General features: G+C 50.2%; 1 protein-coding gene across 1 annotated transcript; it reads left to right on the top strand.

The window, feature by feature from the left end:
• Positions 1 to 9,551: 9,551 nt before the first annotated feature.
• PLAU (plasminogen activator, urokinase) lies at positions 9,552 to 15,329 on the top strand. The gene is made up of 11 exons (XM_070433032.1): positions 9,552 to 9,630; positions 9,895 to 9,981; positions 10,448 to 10,481; positions 10,636 to 10,743; positions 11,141 to 11,315; positions 11,504 to 11,595; positions 11,783 to 11,993; positions 12,190 to 12,338; positions 12,909 to 13,049; positions 13,390 to 13,538; positions 14,183 to 15,329. Exons 2-11 carry the CDS (start codon positions 9,925 to 9,927, stop codon positions 14,357 to 14,359), a joined length of 1,293 nt encoding a protein of 430 aa, XP_070289133.1. The 5' UTR covers positions 9,552 to 9,630; positions 9,895 to 9,924; the 3' UTR covers positions 14,360 to 15,329.
• The last annotated feature ends 1,193 nt before the right edge of the window (positions 15,330 to 16,522 follow it).

Genomic DNA, 16,522 nt, shown 5'->3' on the forward strand with positions numbered 1-16,522 from the left:
CTCAGAGATATGGCCTTTGTACTTGACAGGTGCCACTGGGATTGGGCATTGGCACTCTCTACCCTCAGTCTTCCTACTTTCATCCATGAGACCATTGGCCTTCAAATATGGGTTTCACTGCACAGTCCTTTAATGGAAACCTTCTAAGGCTCTTCGTAAAAGCAAAACATCACCTTGAGAGTCTGGGAAAGCAAAGACTCCTAAAGAATAGGAACAAAGACAGCTGTAGGAGTACTAATCTCTTCCTTTGCATTGCCACTTCCCCTGTGTCTTCTCATTTCAATTCTTACCCCTACTCATGCACCCCCCAGGGTTTTATCATTTCCCCACCCACTCCAGCCCAAGCCCAAAATATCTTACTCTACTTTACTCACTCTTCTTGTGATGGGGCGATGTGATGGTGTGAAATGATACAAAATCTACATGATGAGATAAAGTAAGGTGAATGACATGGGCATTGTCATGGAAAGTTAGGCTGCTGCTGACTGGACCATAAGGGTTACTTGAACACAAGCACTGTGCTACCTCCACAATCAATCTGATAAGAGGGCTAGTAAGTGACTAATAGATGGGTAGCATACACAGCCTGGGGACTCTAGACAAAGGATGATTCCCAACCCAGGGGGGATGAAATGGGACTGCCTGAGATTTCATCATGCTACTCAGAATGGCACATAATTTAAACCTCATGAATTGTGTGTGTTTTTTTCAGGATTTTCCATTTAATGTTTTTGGACCATGGTTGACAGCAGGTAACTGAAACTGCACAAAGGGAAACTGTGGATAAGAGGGGGACTACTGTACTTTGGGTACCTCTGTACCTAAAGCCGCATGTGGCCTCATACACTGTTGGTCTTTTTGTGACTGGCTTGTTTCACTGAGCGTAATGTCCTCCGGATTCACCTACGTTGTAATATGTGACAAGCTTTCCTTCCTTTTTGGACGGAATAATATTCCACTGTATGTACAGACCACATTTCACTGAGCCATTTATCTGTCAATGGATACGTGGGTTGCTTCCAGCATTTGGCTATTGTGAATAGTGCTGCTATGACACGAGTGTGCAAATATCTCTTTGACTCTCTTTCAGTTCTTCTGGATATACACTCCGAAGTGGGATTGCTGGGTCATTTGCAAGTCCTACGTTTATTTATTTATTTGTGTATTTTTAGGAACTGCCATCCTGTTTTCCATATTGGTTTGCATCATTTTACATTCCCACCAACAGTACACAAGGGTTCCAACTTATCTTCTGTTGTTTCTTTCCCCCTAACGTAGCCATCTTGCTTAATGGCTTTTTAAAAAATTATTTTTAATTATTTTCTTTTTTATTGAACTTACTGTGGTGACATTGGTTAATAAAATTATATAGGTTTCAGACATAAAATTCGATAATATGTCATTGTATTGTGTGTTCATCACCCCAAGTCAAATCTCCTTCCATCACCATAGCTTAATGGCTTTTTAATTGTTTTATGTATAGTCCTTTTGTCTGCTTTATCAGATTTTAAACTTTTTCAGGGCAGGGATCTCAGGACCTAGCACAGGGCTAGGCATGCCTTAGGTCTTTGAAAGTAATTTTTAGTTGATTGAATAAAATTAACTGTTTGAACTGAGCTCAATCCTTTTACTTTTAGAACTTGGGATAGAATTTTCTTTACGAATAGAAGAGGCTGACTGCTGTGAGGCAGACTGAATACATCTTCGGACACATTGCATGAGGAGAACGTTACTGTTGCTTTCTTCTTGACTAAAAATGTTCATTGTGGTCATCCCAGGAGCAGCTTGATCCACTGTTGTTGGAGGTCAGTCCCACCCTCCTTGCAAAGGGATGATGCTCTGGAACTCCAGTTCTACTCAGATGGAAACAGAAGAAACTAGGGAACAAATAAGAAGCTTGAGAAGACTTTCTTGAAGCTTGGGAAGGGGCCAGCACAGGAACTGTGAGGCGATATCACAGATGGAAGGGTACTAGCAAGTTCGGGTATCCTCAGTTCTGCTTTGTTCTCACCTCTCCTCAGTTTCTCCCAATTTTCCTGAGGTTTTAGGAAGCCAAGTTCTCGTTCACTGCCATGACTTTGAGCGTTATCTGCTTCTCCAAACCCAGTCTCCCTATGGAAAAGTCCCTCGCTTAGCTATCCATTTGGCATTTTAAAAATGAAACTATCGCTAGGATCTAACAAAAGAACAAGTGTAAAGGTGCTGAAGCAATTAACTTTTTGGAGATGAGATGCTTTAGAAAAGCCGCCCCAGGGCGGCTGGGTTGGCACAAGGTTCTCGGGTGTACATCCCCGACTTGATTCATTCCTGTCTGGGAAACTCTGCCTAAAAGTTGGTCTTCCAGCTCTGGGCCTTTTCCACCTCTATGTTCACCTCGGGGAGTCATGAGGCTCCTACAGGGTGGAGTAGACACCCCAATAGAGACAAAGTTCCTAATGGCATTGGCCATTCCCAGGTGAAAAAATCAACCAACAGTCCTTACATATGCATTGGCTGTAATTTCCCTCACACTTATTTAGTGGTAAGCATCCTGGACCTAATGAACCAGAATTTCTGAGGAAGTAACCTGAAACACTGTGTTTTTTAAACCTTCAAACCAGGTGATTCTTATCATCAGCTAAGGCTGAAAAAAATACCATTAGTGAATGTTTCTTATTACAGAATCTGACACCTACTCGACAGGGTACTCTTTTTCCCTCAGGAAGGGGTAAAGCGATAACACTGTCATAGTGATTATCAATCAACACAGCGCGTGGAGTCAGAAACCTGGGTTTGACCATAATCTCTTAGAAACTTGGCTTCCTTACCATAAAGTGGGAAATGACATTGCATCTCTCTCAATGAGGATTAAATGAGAAAATGCATCCTGTTACCCAATGCCTGCCCAATAAAATGCATGTTCAATAAGTAGGTGTTGCCCAACCTGGTTTGGCTCAGTGGATGGAGTGTCAGCCTGCAGACTGAAGGGTCCCAGGTTCAATTCTGGCCAAGGGCACATGCCTGGGTTTCGGGCTCGATCCCCACTAGGGGGTGTGCAGGAGGCAGCCAATCAATGATTCTCTCTCATCATTGATGTTCCTATCTCTCTCTCCCTCTCCCTTCCTCTCTGAAATCAATAAAGATAAATTTAAAAAAATAACTAGGTGCTATTTTTATTTCTCCACAGAAGAACCCTAGGGCATCCCCATCATATAAACAAGAACGAATAATGGTTGTGAGAAAGGAAGACTAGACATTGATGGTTCCACACAGACATATAAGCATAACCAGAAAACCCACTGATCACTTCTCTGTCTAGACCCAGCAGTCACAACTGTGGCTGGCTATATTAAGCAAAAGGAAGAACATTTTTCTCAAAGTCTGACTTGAACTGGGTACGCTTTAAAAAAAAAAAAAATATATATATATATATATATATATATATATATATATATTTTATTAATTTCAGAGATGAAGGAAGAGGAAGAGAGAGAGAGAGAAACATCAATGATGAGAGGGAATCATTGATTGGCTGCCTCCTGCACGCCCCACACTCAACCACTGATCCATGTCGGCCGGGCTGGGTACGCTTCTTGAAATTCACTCTATGTATGCACTTGTGAATGTCGGTAGTGTATTCTCTGGTCACTACCTTGCTGATGGCAGAACAGTCCTTCTTTTTCTTGCCACTATTCTTTGCAGGGCCCAAGTTGGAAAGCAAGCTAGTTATTCTCTTTTTTAGTCCCCGTCACACTTCCCAACAGGAGCCTCCTGGTTAGATTACTTACATCCTATTCCTTCCACTCCCTCTGCATACACACCTATCACAGGGCTCCCTGCTGTGTCCTTGCTCCTTGTATCCACAGACGTCCATCTATTTGGTCCTACGGTACCTTCCATAACTCCTTGAAGGAAAAAAGCACTTTCTGCAGGTGGGTAGGAAGTAGGAAGAGACTGGGGGTGGGGATTGAGAGTGACCAGGAAGGGAGGAGTGAGGATTCAGAATAGGAGGAGAGAGGGTGGAAATGTGTCATGAGGTTCTTCAAAACTGGTGAATTCTGATTCTCATCATTTTCAGTGAATGAACTCAGATGATTCACTTCCCTTTATTAGCCCTCTGTTTTCCGCTCAGTGTAATGGAAAGGGAAGTGCTTGCACTTGCTTATTTTATTTTATTTTATTTTATTTTTAATTTTTATTGATTTCAGAGAGGAAGGGAGAGGGAGAGATAGAAACATCAATGATGAAAGAGAATCATTGATTGGCTGCCTCCTGCACACCCCCTACTGGGGATCGGAGCCTGCAACCGGGGCATGTGCCCTTGAGGAGAATCGAACCTGGGACCCTTCAGTCCACAGGCTGACGCTCTATCCACTGAGCCAAACAGGCTAGGGCTGCACTTGCTTTAAAGACAGAGTAGCATATAGAATCCAACTTCGGAGAGCCACGAGCACATGAAATTACACATCATATGGGCTATGAATGTTATGTTGGTTTTCTTATGAACAAGTTTTTTAGAATACAAGCTCCTGGCCGAACATATTTCCTTAAACGTCCTTGACTTCTTGGCACTTTTTGGAAACCCACCAGTTTCTGGTTTCCCATCCTAGCCCTTGGTTCTTGGGTACCCCCTCTAGCTTCCAGCTCAGCAGCCATTGCCATCCAACATGGTAGCCTGGGCTCCGAGCAAAAGTTCCAGGGCCTGGGCCTAGCTTTGGTTCCTGGTGGGGACTCAGAATTCACAAAGTCTGGAAACCCATGACCAACACTCCTTTAAGGTAACACGTTCCTCACTTAGGAAGTAACTGGGTTTAGGTTAGGGACCAAAAAAAAAAATTTGACCAAATCTCCAAATATTCGTGCAGAGATCTGGCTAGGAATTGGGTGAGAGATGGTGAGGAAGAGAAGGATTGGGAGCATAGGCTGAAGCTGGAGGGCTGAGACAGAGCATAACCTCAGGGAGCAGCCCCTGGGGCTCGTTGCTGTCCATGAGTAAGGAGGCAAGTATGTGGCTTCCCCGCCCCACTCTTTCCACAGGCCACTGGGGGCCTAGCAGCTTCCCTATCATGTTACATGCCCAGACCTGGCTTTTAGCGCTGCTGCCAGTGAGAACAGCATCTTCCTCTCAGAACCAAATAGGCAGGGAAAAGGTGTCCTCAGACCCCAGGAAGCTGGGTGACCAGCATTCGGTGCCTTCTTCCTAACCCCAGAGGAGTCTGTCTGCCCCAGGTGTAGGGAGGAGAGAAAAGAGCTTCTGGCCAGTGAGAAGGGAGAGGAGAGGCAGGGACTAGGAGTCGGGGCTGCGGGGGCGAGCAGCACATGCAGCTGGCCAGTTGCTGGGAACTGTTTGCTAAGGACACAGCATCCCCACTTCATCGGAATCCTGAGATGGACTCCAGAGAATGCCCTGGGTCTTCTGGGTCAGTATTGCCATAGTCAGAAAGGTGAGGCAGCAGGCACTCGGGGTAGGAATTACAGTTTATAAAGCCCATCCTTCTATCTCTAGCATCTGGAACTATGCCTGGCACACAGTAGGTCCGTGATAAACATTGAATGAATGAATGAATAAAGGAATGTTTTCATCACAAAAGCATGATCTCATTTAATCTGCAAAGTAAGGCACAGGCAAGGCAGGCATTGCCCTGTTTTGTGAATGGGGAGCTGAGATCAAGAGCCTAAGGTCATTCATTCTCTCTGTAGTACCACACGGAACATTCTTGGTATAGCATCCTGTGACTCCATATGAACTTCCTTTTGGGTCATGCTGGTCAGAAAATAGCCCTTCAGCGGAGGAAGTGGAGGGTATGGGCGGGGAGTGAAAAAAAGAAAAGAAAGACAATAGCCCTTCAGGGAAGGAAGTGGAGGGTATGGGCGGGGAGTGGGGAAAAAGAAAAGAAAAGAAAAAAAATAAATAACCCCTCAGGGACCCAGTTTCCTGGACACAGCCTCAGGACTAATTTCCGACATCCTCGTCCTCCTTGGACACCTGGCATCTGCCTGTTCTTTTATGAGCAGCTCCGGGAAAGGGGCCCCTCCATTAGTCTCTGTTGCCACATCTGACTTAGAAGGTCTGGACCTCTGAGAGCCAGGGGACTAGTGGCTTTCCTCTGGGAGCCAGGAACAGAATGAAGTCACACACATTCAGTTGCTTATTCTCTCACTCTTGACAGAAGCGTCAGATAGCCTAGATCACCACGTTAGTTCCTGGATCTCAGGCAAGCAACTAACTCGCATTGCACACCGCAAGGGCTTTCCCGGAGTCAGAGCCCAGCGTCCCAGGAGTGTTTCTGGAAAGAGCTCTCCAAGGCCAGCAGGAGGGCTCCCCTGAGCTGCAACATCTTTCATCACCTGGCCCTCTCCTGGCGGCATTCTGTCTTATACCCCTCTCTTCTGGAGGAAGTGAGGTAGAGAGCCCAGGAACAAGGATCAAGTTCTAATGATCCTTGCTGGCTTTGCCACTCATCAACTATATATCTCCTCTCCACCTCATTTTTCTCATCTGCAAAATGGAAATGTTTCCTAATACATCATAAGGCAATTGTGAGTTTAAAGAGGATTTGTTGCAAAGTGCTTTTTAGCACAGGACAGAAACAATGCCATTATTATTATTTTTTTATGGCAAAAAGAAGAGAGAGAGAGAGGCAGAAAACTTCCAAAGTGTCCCAGAGCTCTCTGTTTCTACTTGTTCACCGATTCATTCCTAAGAAAGCACCTATGTGAACAAGGGATGCACAAATGCCAAGGGAGAGACAAAGATAGTTAAGATGTAGTTTCTGTCCTTAAAGAATTGAAAGACTAGCACAGACTGTGCACCAAAAGACGGACACAGGGATTTCAGAGAGCTCAAAGGTCACAGAGCGGAGGGGAAGTTTTGTGGAGAGCTGGAGGCCCCAGGATTGTCCAGCCAGGTGAGGAGGCCGCAGAGGGAAGGAAGGGGTAGAGGGGTGTCATGCTGGCTGCATAACGGTCTCCAAGCCTCTTTGTTGGGGAGGAAATGAAGTCATCCTACTCTCAAAAATCAGCATGACAGCCTCCAGCCAAGTAATCTGGAGTCATGAAAGCTGCCGGGGAGCTCTGTGAATCATGGCAGTCTGCTGGGAATTTCCTGATCACTAACCTGAGTTTCGGGGTAAGTCCTAGGGCTGCAATATCCCTGTTTACATTTGATCACGTTTATTTACAATTAATGGACTCTAAATCCAAACAAAACATGTCACCGTCTTCTGGAGGAAGTAGTGAGGCCGCTCTGAGACTATTAGCATCTCTGACTCAGTCCATCTTCCCGGAGGCTGGCAGCTTAGCCCGGTTAGCCGGGCGTGTGCAGAAGAACTCTCTCTGGAGGACAGTGGGTCACCTGCCTCCCTGTAGCTCAGTGGTTCTCAACCTTCTGGCCCTTTCAATACAGTTCCTCATGTTGTGACCCAACCATAAAATTATTTTCGTTGCTACTTCATAACTGTAATGTTGCTTCTGTTATGAATCGTAATGTAAATATCTGATATGCAGGATGGTCTTAGGCGACCCCTGTGAAAGGGTCGTTCTACCGCCAAAGGGGTCGCGGCCCACAGGTTGAGAACCGCTGCTATAGCTGGATGGTTAACTTACACTTTCCGCAGGCAGAGGCTGGCACCCTGAGACCTTTGGCTGGAACAGAGCAGAGAGGTCTGGCACTGTCCCTGCCCTCCTCCACCTGTCCCTGCTCTCCTCCACCTGTCCCTGCCCTCCTCCACCTGTCCCTGCTCTCCTCCACCTGTCCCTGCTCTCCTCCACCTGTCCCTGCCCTCCTCCACCTGTCCCTGCCCTCCCTCCTCCACCTGTCCCTCTCAAGTGGACCCAGACTCAAGGTCCAGGTTTGCCAGGCAGCAAAATGCTGCAGGTGTAGCAGGGAGAGAGACCAAGTCTTGGGTGTGGTCTTGGGCCTCTAGTGAGTTACAGGGACTCAGACCTCTCCTCTCCCATCAGGGGGGACAGTCTCGGTGGGTAGGATCCAAATGACCCCCAAGCCCAGGTTGGGGGTGTGTGTTGTCGGGGGGCGGGGGGTGAATGAACCCCAGAGTCGCCACTGTGCTCCTTCAACTATGCCAGAGGGATATGATATGTACGTGTGCATGTGTCTGTGTACAAAACTCTTTGCCTTGTACAAGAAGAGCAGGCTGAGTCCTTTATACCTGGTCAGTCCTACTGGAGGTCAGTCTTACCTGACAAGCGATTACTTTATCTTATTAGAAACAATGCCCTGTGATGAAGTAGAACACTAAACAAACATGCATTTGAAAGTCTGTCTTTTTGGGGAACGGATGATACAAAGATGTGTTTTCAAAACCTTACACAGTGTTAAATAAATCTTTTCTTTCTTGCCCTCCAGTTCCCCAATTCCTCTCCTTACAGGTGAAAACGGAACGTCCTACCCCTCTGCAGCTCACTGTCTACATCAATAAGACTTTACTATTCCATCGTCTGTGTTAGCTAACTGTACGCTGGCCCAGGCATATAAATGGCTTGCTCGGTCCCACCGGTGTGGCTCAGTGGTTGAGCTTCCACCAATGAACCTGGAGCTCAGGATTTGATTCCCCATCAGGGCACATGCCTGGGTTGCGGGCTCCATCCCCTGGAGGGGGTGTGCAGGAGGCAGTGGATCAATGCTTTTCTCAACATTGATGTTTCTATCTCTCTCTCCTTTCCTCTTTGAAATCAATCAAAATCTATTTAAAACAAAAAAAAAATCAATAAATGGATTGTTCATTATAGGAACTTCCTGAAAGACCTTCAACAGAAAGAAAGCATCACCAGTTTGTGCCCAAAGACTTTGTTTTCACACTCCTACAATCTTGTGTCATGACCCTAATCTAATCCTTATCAAGCCCTCGCTTTCTTTTTTGCTCGATCCCCCGCCAAACAAGCCCTCACTTCCAAAGAACGCCCTTTGACCAAACTGCAAATCCTCAATAAAACCCGACCTCGCCTTCCCCCTCCCCCATGCACTACCAGACTCGCTCCCCGCGGTCTCAGCTTGGTCTTATCCACTGGGTGTGCTGATAATTTTGGGGAGAGCCGGCATTCGACATAAGCAGCCTCTGTTACCAGTGTTTCCTCTGTTTTCAGCGAGGACGTGACATATGCATTTGCACATTGAGAAAAAGACTCCACAGCCCTGAGACCTGCGGACCGTGCCCGGTACCCGGGGTCCTCACGCACCCTCCCGGGCAGGTGGAGGCCCAGGCGGGAAGGCTGGAGAGGAGCTGACCTCGGGGCCTGGGGGGAGGCATCATCGCTCCCCGGCGCCCCTCCTCTCCGCAATTGGGTGTGTGGGTGGGGGGTGGGCTGCCCTGGGCGGGGCCCAGGCCTGGGATGTAGGTGCCTCTCTATCAATCAGCTCAGGCCCGGTGCGTCCCCACCGCCCCGACGCGCTGCTGCTCACGCTCCGTCACCGTCGAGGAAACGCGCAGGGTCCGGGCGGCGGGCTCCCGGGAAGGGGAGGGGAGGGGAGGGGAGGGGAAGGGAGTGGACGGGACGATCCGGGCCGGGGCGGGGCCAGCGCCTGGGCGGGTCTTAATATACAGCCCGCGCCTCACAGCGGGGAGACCGGAGCCCAGAACCCGGCGAGTAGCACCGCGTCCACCTGTCCGCACCGCCCGACCCGCGCCGTTGCCGGTGAGTGCAGCCGCCCCCGCGGCGGCCGGAGGATGCGCGCCCCGCTCCCGCGGCGTCCCTTCCCCCCGCCCGCTGCCCGGCCGCGTGCCCACGCGTCCCCTGCGGGTGCCGGTCCCGGCGGTGCCGAGCCCCTGAATCCCAGGGATGGGAGACCACCGCGGGCTCGCCTCGCAGGTGACCCAGGGGCACCACCCTGCGCTGCCGCGACCCGCCCGGCGCGCTTCTCGCTCCTCGGCTCCTCCCTGACTTCTCCTTCCCGCGCAGGCCGCTGCCTGGAGCCCCAGCCTCGCCACCATGAGAATCCCGCGGGCGTGCCTGCTGCTCTGCGCTCTGGTCGTGAGCAACTGCGAAGTAAGCGGCGTCCCTGCTTTGACTCGTGGCGGTGGGAGGGGGCTTGCACGACCCTCCAGAACAGCGCCAGGGGAAGGAAGGGGCTGATAGGGAGCTGGTGCGCCCCCCCCCCCCGCCCCCCGATTCCATCCAATGCAGAGCCAGACCCTCCGGGGAAAGGGGACAGGTGTGGCCGAGGGGGCCTGGAGAACCAAGGGAGTTGCAGGCTGGAGAGGAAGAAGCCTTTGCAACGGCCCCAGCCTGCTGTCACCTGATCTGTGAAGCTTGCTTGAGTCAAGCCACTTCTCTTCTCTGGAAACCCATGATCCACCTTCCATCTGAGGGCTAGTTAGATAGGACCGGGGTGATGAGAGAGGGGGCTGTAGGGAAGGATGAGTTTTGGGACTGGGGCCAGTTTGTCCTCACCCTGAGGTCCCAGGGGTGTGGGGCCTTTGGTGACCTTTTCCCCTCTCCCTATCTTTTCCAGGACAGCCATGATCGTCATGCAGAATCTGGTGCATGTGAGTACCCATCCCTTGCACAATATCTGGCTGCACAAACATCTTGGAGAAGCCTTGGGAGACGGCCCTTCCCTGTCCCTGATGCAGGGCTGGCTCCCCCGCTTACCTCCTCCCGTGCTCCTTGCTTACTCACCCCCGCCTTTGTGATTTTCAGCAAGCTGTGGCTGTCTGAATGGAGGTACATGTGTGTCCTACAAGTACTTCTCCAACATTCATCGATGCAACTGCCCAAAGAAATTCCAGGGGGAACACTGTGAGATAGGTATGGAGATCCTACTCTATCTGGAAGGAGGAGGGGGCACAAGAGGTTTGGGGGCAGGGAGAGATGAGTTGGATGCAAGAGCAGGCAGGGGGTAGGAGGTGGAGGTGGAGTGGGGGGGGGCATCACACCTACCAGCACACCTCCCAGGATGACCTCTGACCCTAACTGACCTAGTGATAGACGGCTGCTCCCTCAGCACTGGGAGGGCAGAGTCAAACACGTAAACACACATTGTCTTGTAAGCTGTGGCTGCACTCATGTGAAGTGGGAGGAAAGGAGACTTTTTCTAGTGTCTTCCACCAGGCCTGAAGTCACTGAGGCCTGGCAGGATCTCTGAAATGCCTGCCTGAACCTCCTCCTCTTTCTGATATTCTCTCATCCTCAAATCCTTCCATAGATACGTCGGCCACTTGCTACGAGGGAAATGGTCATTCTTACCGAGGGACGGCCAACACCGGCTCCATGGGCCAGCCTTGCCTGCCCTGGAACTCTGCCAATGTCATTCTGAAAACCTACCATGCCCGCAGACCTGATGCTCTCCAGCTGGGCCTGGGGAAACACAATTACTGCAGGTGAGGTGGGGGCAGCAAGCACCTTCCCCATGGCCTCACAGAGCCCTTCTGAACACGCCCTTGTGCTTCCAGAGTGCTGGCCATAACATGAGAATAGCCAGGCCTCTGGTTGAGTCTTTCTTGGAGGGGAGGATGCAGGAAAGACATTCTGTTTGGAAATGACACCCCTCTCCCGTCTGTGTTGCCAGGAACCCAGACAACCAGAGAAAGCCCTGGTGCTATGTGAAGGTTGGCCGAAATCAGCATGTCCAAGAGTGCATGGTGAACGACTGCTCTGCAGGTGAGTGCCACCAACCTGTTTAGGATAGTGGGTGAAAGGGGACACATTCATATATGCCCTTATTCCATCACAGGAGGGATGAGGAGGGAGGCTTGCCTGGCCCCCCAAAACTGGGAGGTCAGAGGATGAGGAGAGGGACACTTTCTCCTACCTGTCTTCCCAAGACACCCCTCTCTTTCTCCTCCAGGAAGAAATCCTCCTGCAAACGCAGGGTTCCAGTGTGGTCAGAAGGCTCTGAGGCCCCGCTTTAAGATTGTCGGGGGAAAATTCACCAACACTGAGGACCAGCCTTGGTTTGCAGCCATCTACAGGAAGCACCGTGGAGGTTCTGTCACCTACGTATGTGGTGGCAGCCTCATCAGTCCTTGCTGGGTGGTCAGCGCCACACACTGCTTCATGTACGTCCCTCTGTCTCTTCTCCCCGGCCCTCCTGCCCTACCCCAGACACATCCCTTTTCCCTTCCCGGCAAAGGATTTCACGTCAATTCTACCCTCTCAAGCCCTTTCATATGGCCCATAGCCTTGGGGACAAGTCATGCTCCAAGGTCACTGTGGTGGGAGGGCTCAGAAGTGACAGGACCTCCTTTCCCACAGTAATAACCCAAAGAAGCAGGACTACATTGTCTACCTGGGTCGGTCAAAGCTTAACTCCAACACACGGGGCGAGATGAAGTTCGAGGTAGAAAAGCTCATCTTGCATGAGGACTACAGCGCTGACACGCTTGCTCACCACAATGATATAGGTGAGTGGAAACCCTCATCTGCCATCATGATGATGACCCAGAGAGGGGGGGTTCAAAAAGAGACTCAGGTGGGAGGTTGAGGTTGCGGGGGAACTTGAAGACCCTACTCAACACAACAAAGGGAGCAGTGGGCAAGGGTTAGGGTGCTCCCCGGTAGAGTCCCTGAATTTCCAAACAGGTAGCCCTCCCTGGGTGGCAGTGGCCCTGTGGGCAGTGGCTTAGACTGGGATGCCCCTTTCTTTGTTGGAGGCAGAATCTGTCCCAGGATAGAGAACTTTGACGGAACATTGGGCTGAATTTCAGCCCATCTACCTCAGTCAGGGCTTTTCGTAGGAAAAAAAACACAGCACCCTCGTACAGCTGTATGCAGTAGCCCTGGCTGCCCACGCCTTTGTCCGTGGCTGGAACAAAGCCTATGAGGCGTGGGACAAGGGAAACTTGTTTCATCCTACCAGCACACCTCCCGGGATGACCTCTGACCCTAACTGACCGAGGGATTTGGAGGGCAGAGACGGTGACCGCCTGACCAGGTGGTGATCTTTCCCCTCTGACCTCTTCCCCCTCCCCCAGCCTTGCTGAAGATCATTTCCATCTCGGGCGAGTGCGCACAGCCATCCCGGTCCATACAGACTGTCTGCCTGCCCCCCGTGGGTGGGGATGCTCGTTTCGGCACAAGCTGTGAGGTCACCGGCTTCGGAAAAGAGAATACCTGTAAGTGACCTTTGGGGCTGGCTCAGGGGTCCTGGGGGAGCGGTGTCAGCTGGAAGGGAGCTCAGCTTGATTAAGGGAGGACTGTGGAGATAGAGAAGGAGGTAGCAGATGGGTCCAGAGATGGAGTGGGGATCACTGTTTAGGGAATGATGAACCGTAAAGGTAAATAAGTGGAGGGTGAGGGGCTATAACTGGGCTAAAAACTCAGATTTGGGTGGAAAAAGAATAGGGGCTTTCCCTGGTAGGAATACTTTTTGGTCCCCTCCCTGGCAGAGGTTCCCATTAGAAGGGCTGGGCAGACACATCTTAACATAAAAGTCTCCGTGTTTCTTCCATCTAGCCGACTATCTCTATCCAGATCAGCTGAAAATGACTGTGGTGAAACTGGTTTCCCACCGGGAGTGTCAGCAGCCCCACTACTATGGCTCTGAAGTCACCACCAAAATGCTGTGTGCTGCTGACCCAGCGTGGACAACAGATTCTTGCCAGGTGAGAGTTCTAAGCATCTCTCTCCATTATCCCCACCTCTCTCCAGCACTCCTGAGCCTCTGCAGCCAAAGCCACAGGAAGCCAGAATCAGGAGCTCAAGTTTTAGGTTTAAACCAATTCTTATGTTTTTACCAAACACTTGTCAGCCTGTCTCTGTGCTAGGCACTTCAGGTGGGGGGAGAGAGGAGGACTAAGAAGAAACAGTAGAAAATAATATAGCTCAGTGTTCAGAGTGTGGTGTTAATGATAAATGATCAGATGTTTAGGAGACGGAGCTGAGTGCCAACTAGATGGTCACGGAGGGGAGGCTGTAAAGAGAATGTGGCTCAGTAGGGATTTGAGGAGGCAGAGGGAAGACTGGAGAGCATTTCAGTTGCAAGATACAAAAATGAGAGTGAGCACAGCATATTCCAGGATGGGAGAGAGATAGGGTCTGGGAATATCGGTGGAATAGTGGCAGATAGTAGGGCTTTGAAAGCCAACCAGAGGATTTTAAACTTGATGTGGTAGGAAATGGGGAGTCACTAAGGACTTTGACTTTGGAAAACTCTCCCTTCTCTCTTGGGTATGATTGGGTCGTAGGATCTGATGGCCCCCTTCCTAACTTCTTCCAGGGCTCACTTTTTGTGTTTTTGGCTTGACAGGGAGACTCAGGGGGCCCCCTGGTCTGCCCCATTCAAGACCGCCTGACTCTGACTGGGATTGTGAGCTGGGGCCGCGAATGTGCCATGAAGTACAAGCCAGGTGTCTACACGAGGGTCTCGCACTTCCTGTCCTGGATCCGCGCTAACACCGGGGAAGAGAATGGCCTAACCCTCTGAATGGCCTAGCCCTCTGGGGGCCCCCAGGGAGCCAAGGGAGGAGAGGAGCATCACCCACTCCCACGCTGACCGTCATTTTTGCAGTAGCTCCATCTGCACCAGCCACATATAAGGAAGAGACTGAGGAAGATAGGCTCTGCGGAGATGGTTTTGCTTGTGCTGCCCACCAGGGTGAGCAACAATGGCTTTATCCGCAGATTCAGGACTGGGTGCTGGATGCCCAGATCCCCTCTGGCCAGGATGGAGGGGTGGTCCTGGTCCAGGATGGTACTGACCAGTAGTTTGTCTTTTTCTGGATTAAAGCCTTCTGGAGATAAACATGACATCTTCTATGCATGGGAAGGAGAGGTAGCTCCCCCAACAGAGGGCATTCATGAGGCCTATTATTGGGAAATGAATCATTTCCCAATTAGGAAGTGTAACAGAACTGAGGTCTCTTGAGGGAGCTTGGCCAATGTGGGAACAGTGGTTTGGGGAGCAGGGACATTAATAACTTGAGGGTAGGGCTCTGACATTCCATGAATGTATCAGGAAACATTATCTATGCATGTGTATATATGCACACTTATGCTCAGGCTGTGAGGAGTCAGAATGAGTAAGAGCTGGTGTTCCTGTGTCTAATTGTAAGTCTAGATATTTCCCTAAACTGTATGGACTGTGATGCCACATAGAATGACCAGTCAGGAGAGGTCATGGGTCACTCCTGGGGCCTCTTGGGTCTCCCATGATGCCTAGGAATGTATCCTTCTGGGCATGCCTCGTGACCAGCATTACAATTTCAGTTTCACTCTCACATAAATGTCCCTTTCTTGGACAGCTATCCCTTCTGACTTTCCAGCCAAATGCCTCCAATCCTCACTGAGTGGGGTGAGGACCACTCCTGTACACTGAATATTTAATAATTATATTCTGCTATTTTTATTTATATCTATTTTTATAATTTTGAATAAAGATGATTAATAAAATGGGATTTTTCTAAAGACTTTCGTTCTCCCCCGGTGTTGGTATGGGAGGGAGTTGGGGAGCAGAAAATGACCATGGTGGCAGGTACCGCAGAGTTTCTTTGGGGGCTGCATCTCTGGAGTTAATGAGGCTTTGGGAAGTAGCTAGGAGAGTTCTAGGTCAGGCCCTCCACGGCACATAGGTACAAAAGGAGTTGTAAGCCAGGGACCCGCAGTTCGGTCAATGGTGGCAGGCTGGGTATCAACCCCCGTTGCCCCCCTTGGCCTGATGCTTTTGCGCAGTGCACATCTTATACATCTGCACGGTGATCCTCTTTAGTATTCGTCTCACCATATTCTCTGCACTCTGCCCCCAACAACCCCAGGGCTGACCTCAAACAAGCAGAACACCTGTATGAGTGAAAATTATTGATCCAAAACCCAGCTCAGCTCGAGTCTGTTGGCATTCAGGGAACAGAAAACATAACTGCCCACTAACTGTGTGGGGCTAGTGCTGAGCTTTCTCGATCTGTTCATGGAGCTCATGACCTGCCATCGCGATTCCTACGATCAGGTGGCTCAGAGTCTGACGCTGGTTGGTGTCCTAATGGAGGTGAGCATATATTTTGAACCAAACATCAGCTTCTAAAGAACTAGAGTATAGAAGGCAGGCTGGGAGATAGGGTTGGATGCCCAAGTACTGGAGTTTCCAAGCGGTGTTAATGGGTTTGGCAGTGTTTCTTACCCGAGTCACCTGAGAGCCTTTTAAAAAAAATATACGTGCCTATATTCCACCCACAGAGATTGTGATGCAGGTCAGGGCTGGTGCCAGGCTTTGTGGGTTTGAAAAGCTCAGGTGTTTCCGATAAGCACCTAAGTGAATATCTTTTGGGGGCAATTGGCCAGATTACATGAAGTGCCCAGTAAATTCAAGATGTGGCCAGCGTGTGTTCTCTGCATAAACAGTTTTCTGCGTGGGGTTTGGGGGTGCCAGGTCTCCTGGGCTCCCTAGGGCCCCGGGAGGGCAAGGACCCAGAGTATCAGCTTTTTGTTTTTGTTTTTGGAAAGTTGGCTGATACCTTTATTGCTTTGGGGGTGGAGGGTGCTCAGGAGCTCTTGGTGGGGCGGCGCTTCCTCCTCACCTTCACGGGCTTCTGGCTGCACAGGGTGCAGCTGGCCCTGTGCATGGCGGCCATGGGCCGATCCGGGCGGTAATTGTTCC

The sequence above is a fragment of the Myotis yumanensis genome, unplaced genomic scaffold (assembly GCF_028538775.1).
Source record: "Myotis yumanensis isolate MYYU_CA2020_CCGP unplaced genomic scaffold, mMyoYum1.0.hap1 SCAF_13, whole genome shotgun sequence".
Classification (NCBI taxonomy): Eukaryota; Metazoa; Chordata; class Mammalia; order Chiroptera; family Vespertilionidae; genus Myotis; species Myotis yumanensis.

Coding starts and splice junctions, on each gene's coding strand:
- PLAU (XM_070433032.1), top strand. CDS start 9,925: ATGAGAATCCCGCGGGCGTGCCTGCTGCTCTGCGCTCTGGTCGTGAGC. Junction 10,482..10,635: donor TCATGCAGAATCTGGTGCAT/GTGAGTACCCAT, acceptor TGTGATTTTCAG/CAAGCTGTGGCTGTCTGAAT. Junction 13,539..14,182: donor GGACAACAGATTCTTGCCAG/GTGAGAGTTCTA, acceptor TTGGCTTGACAG/GGAGACTCAGGGGGCCCCCT.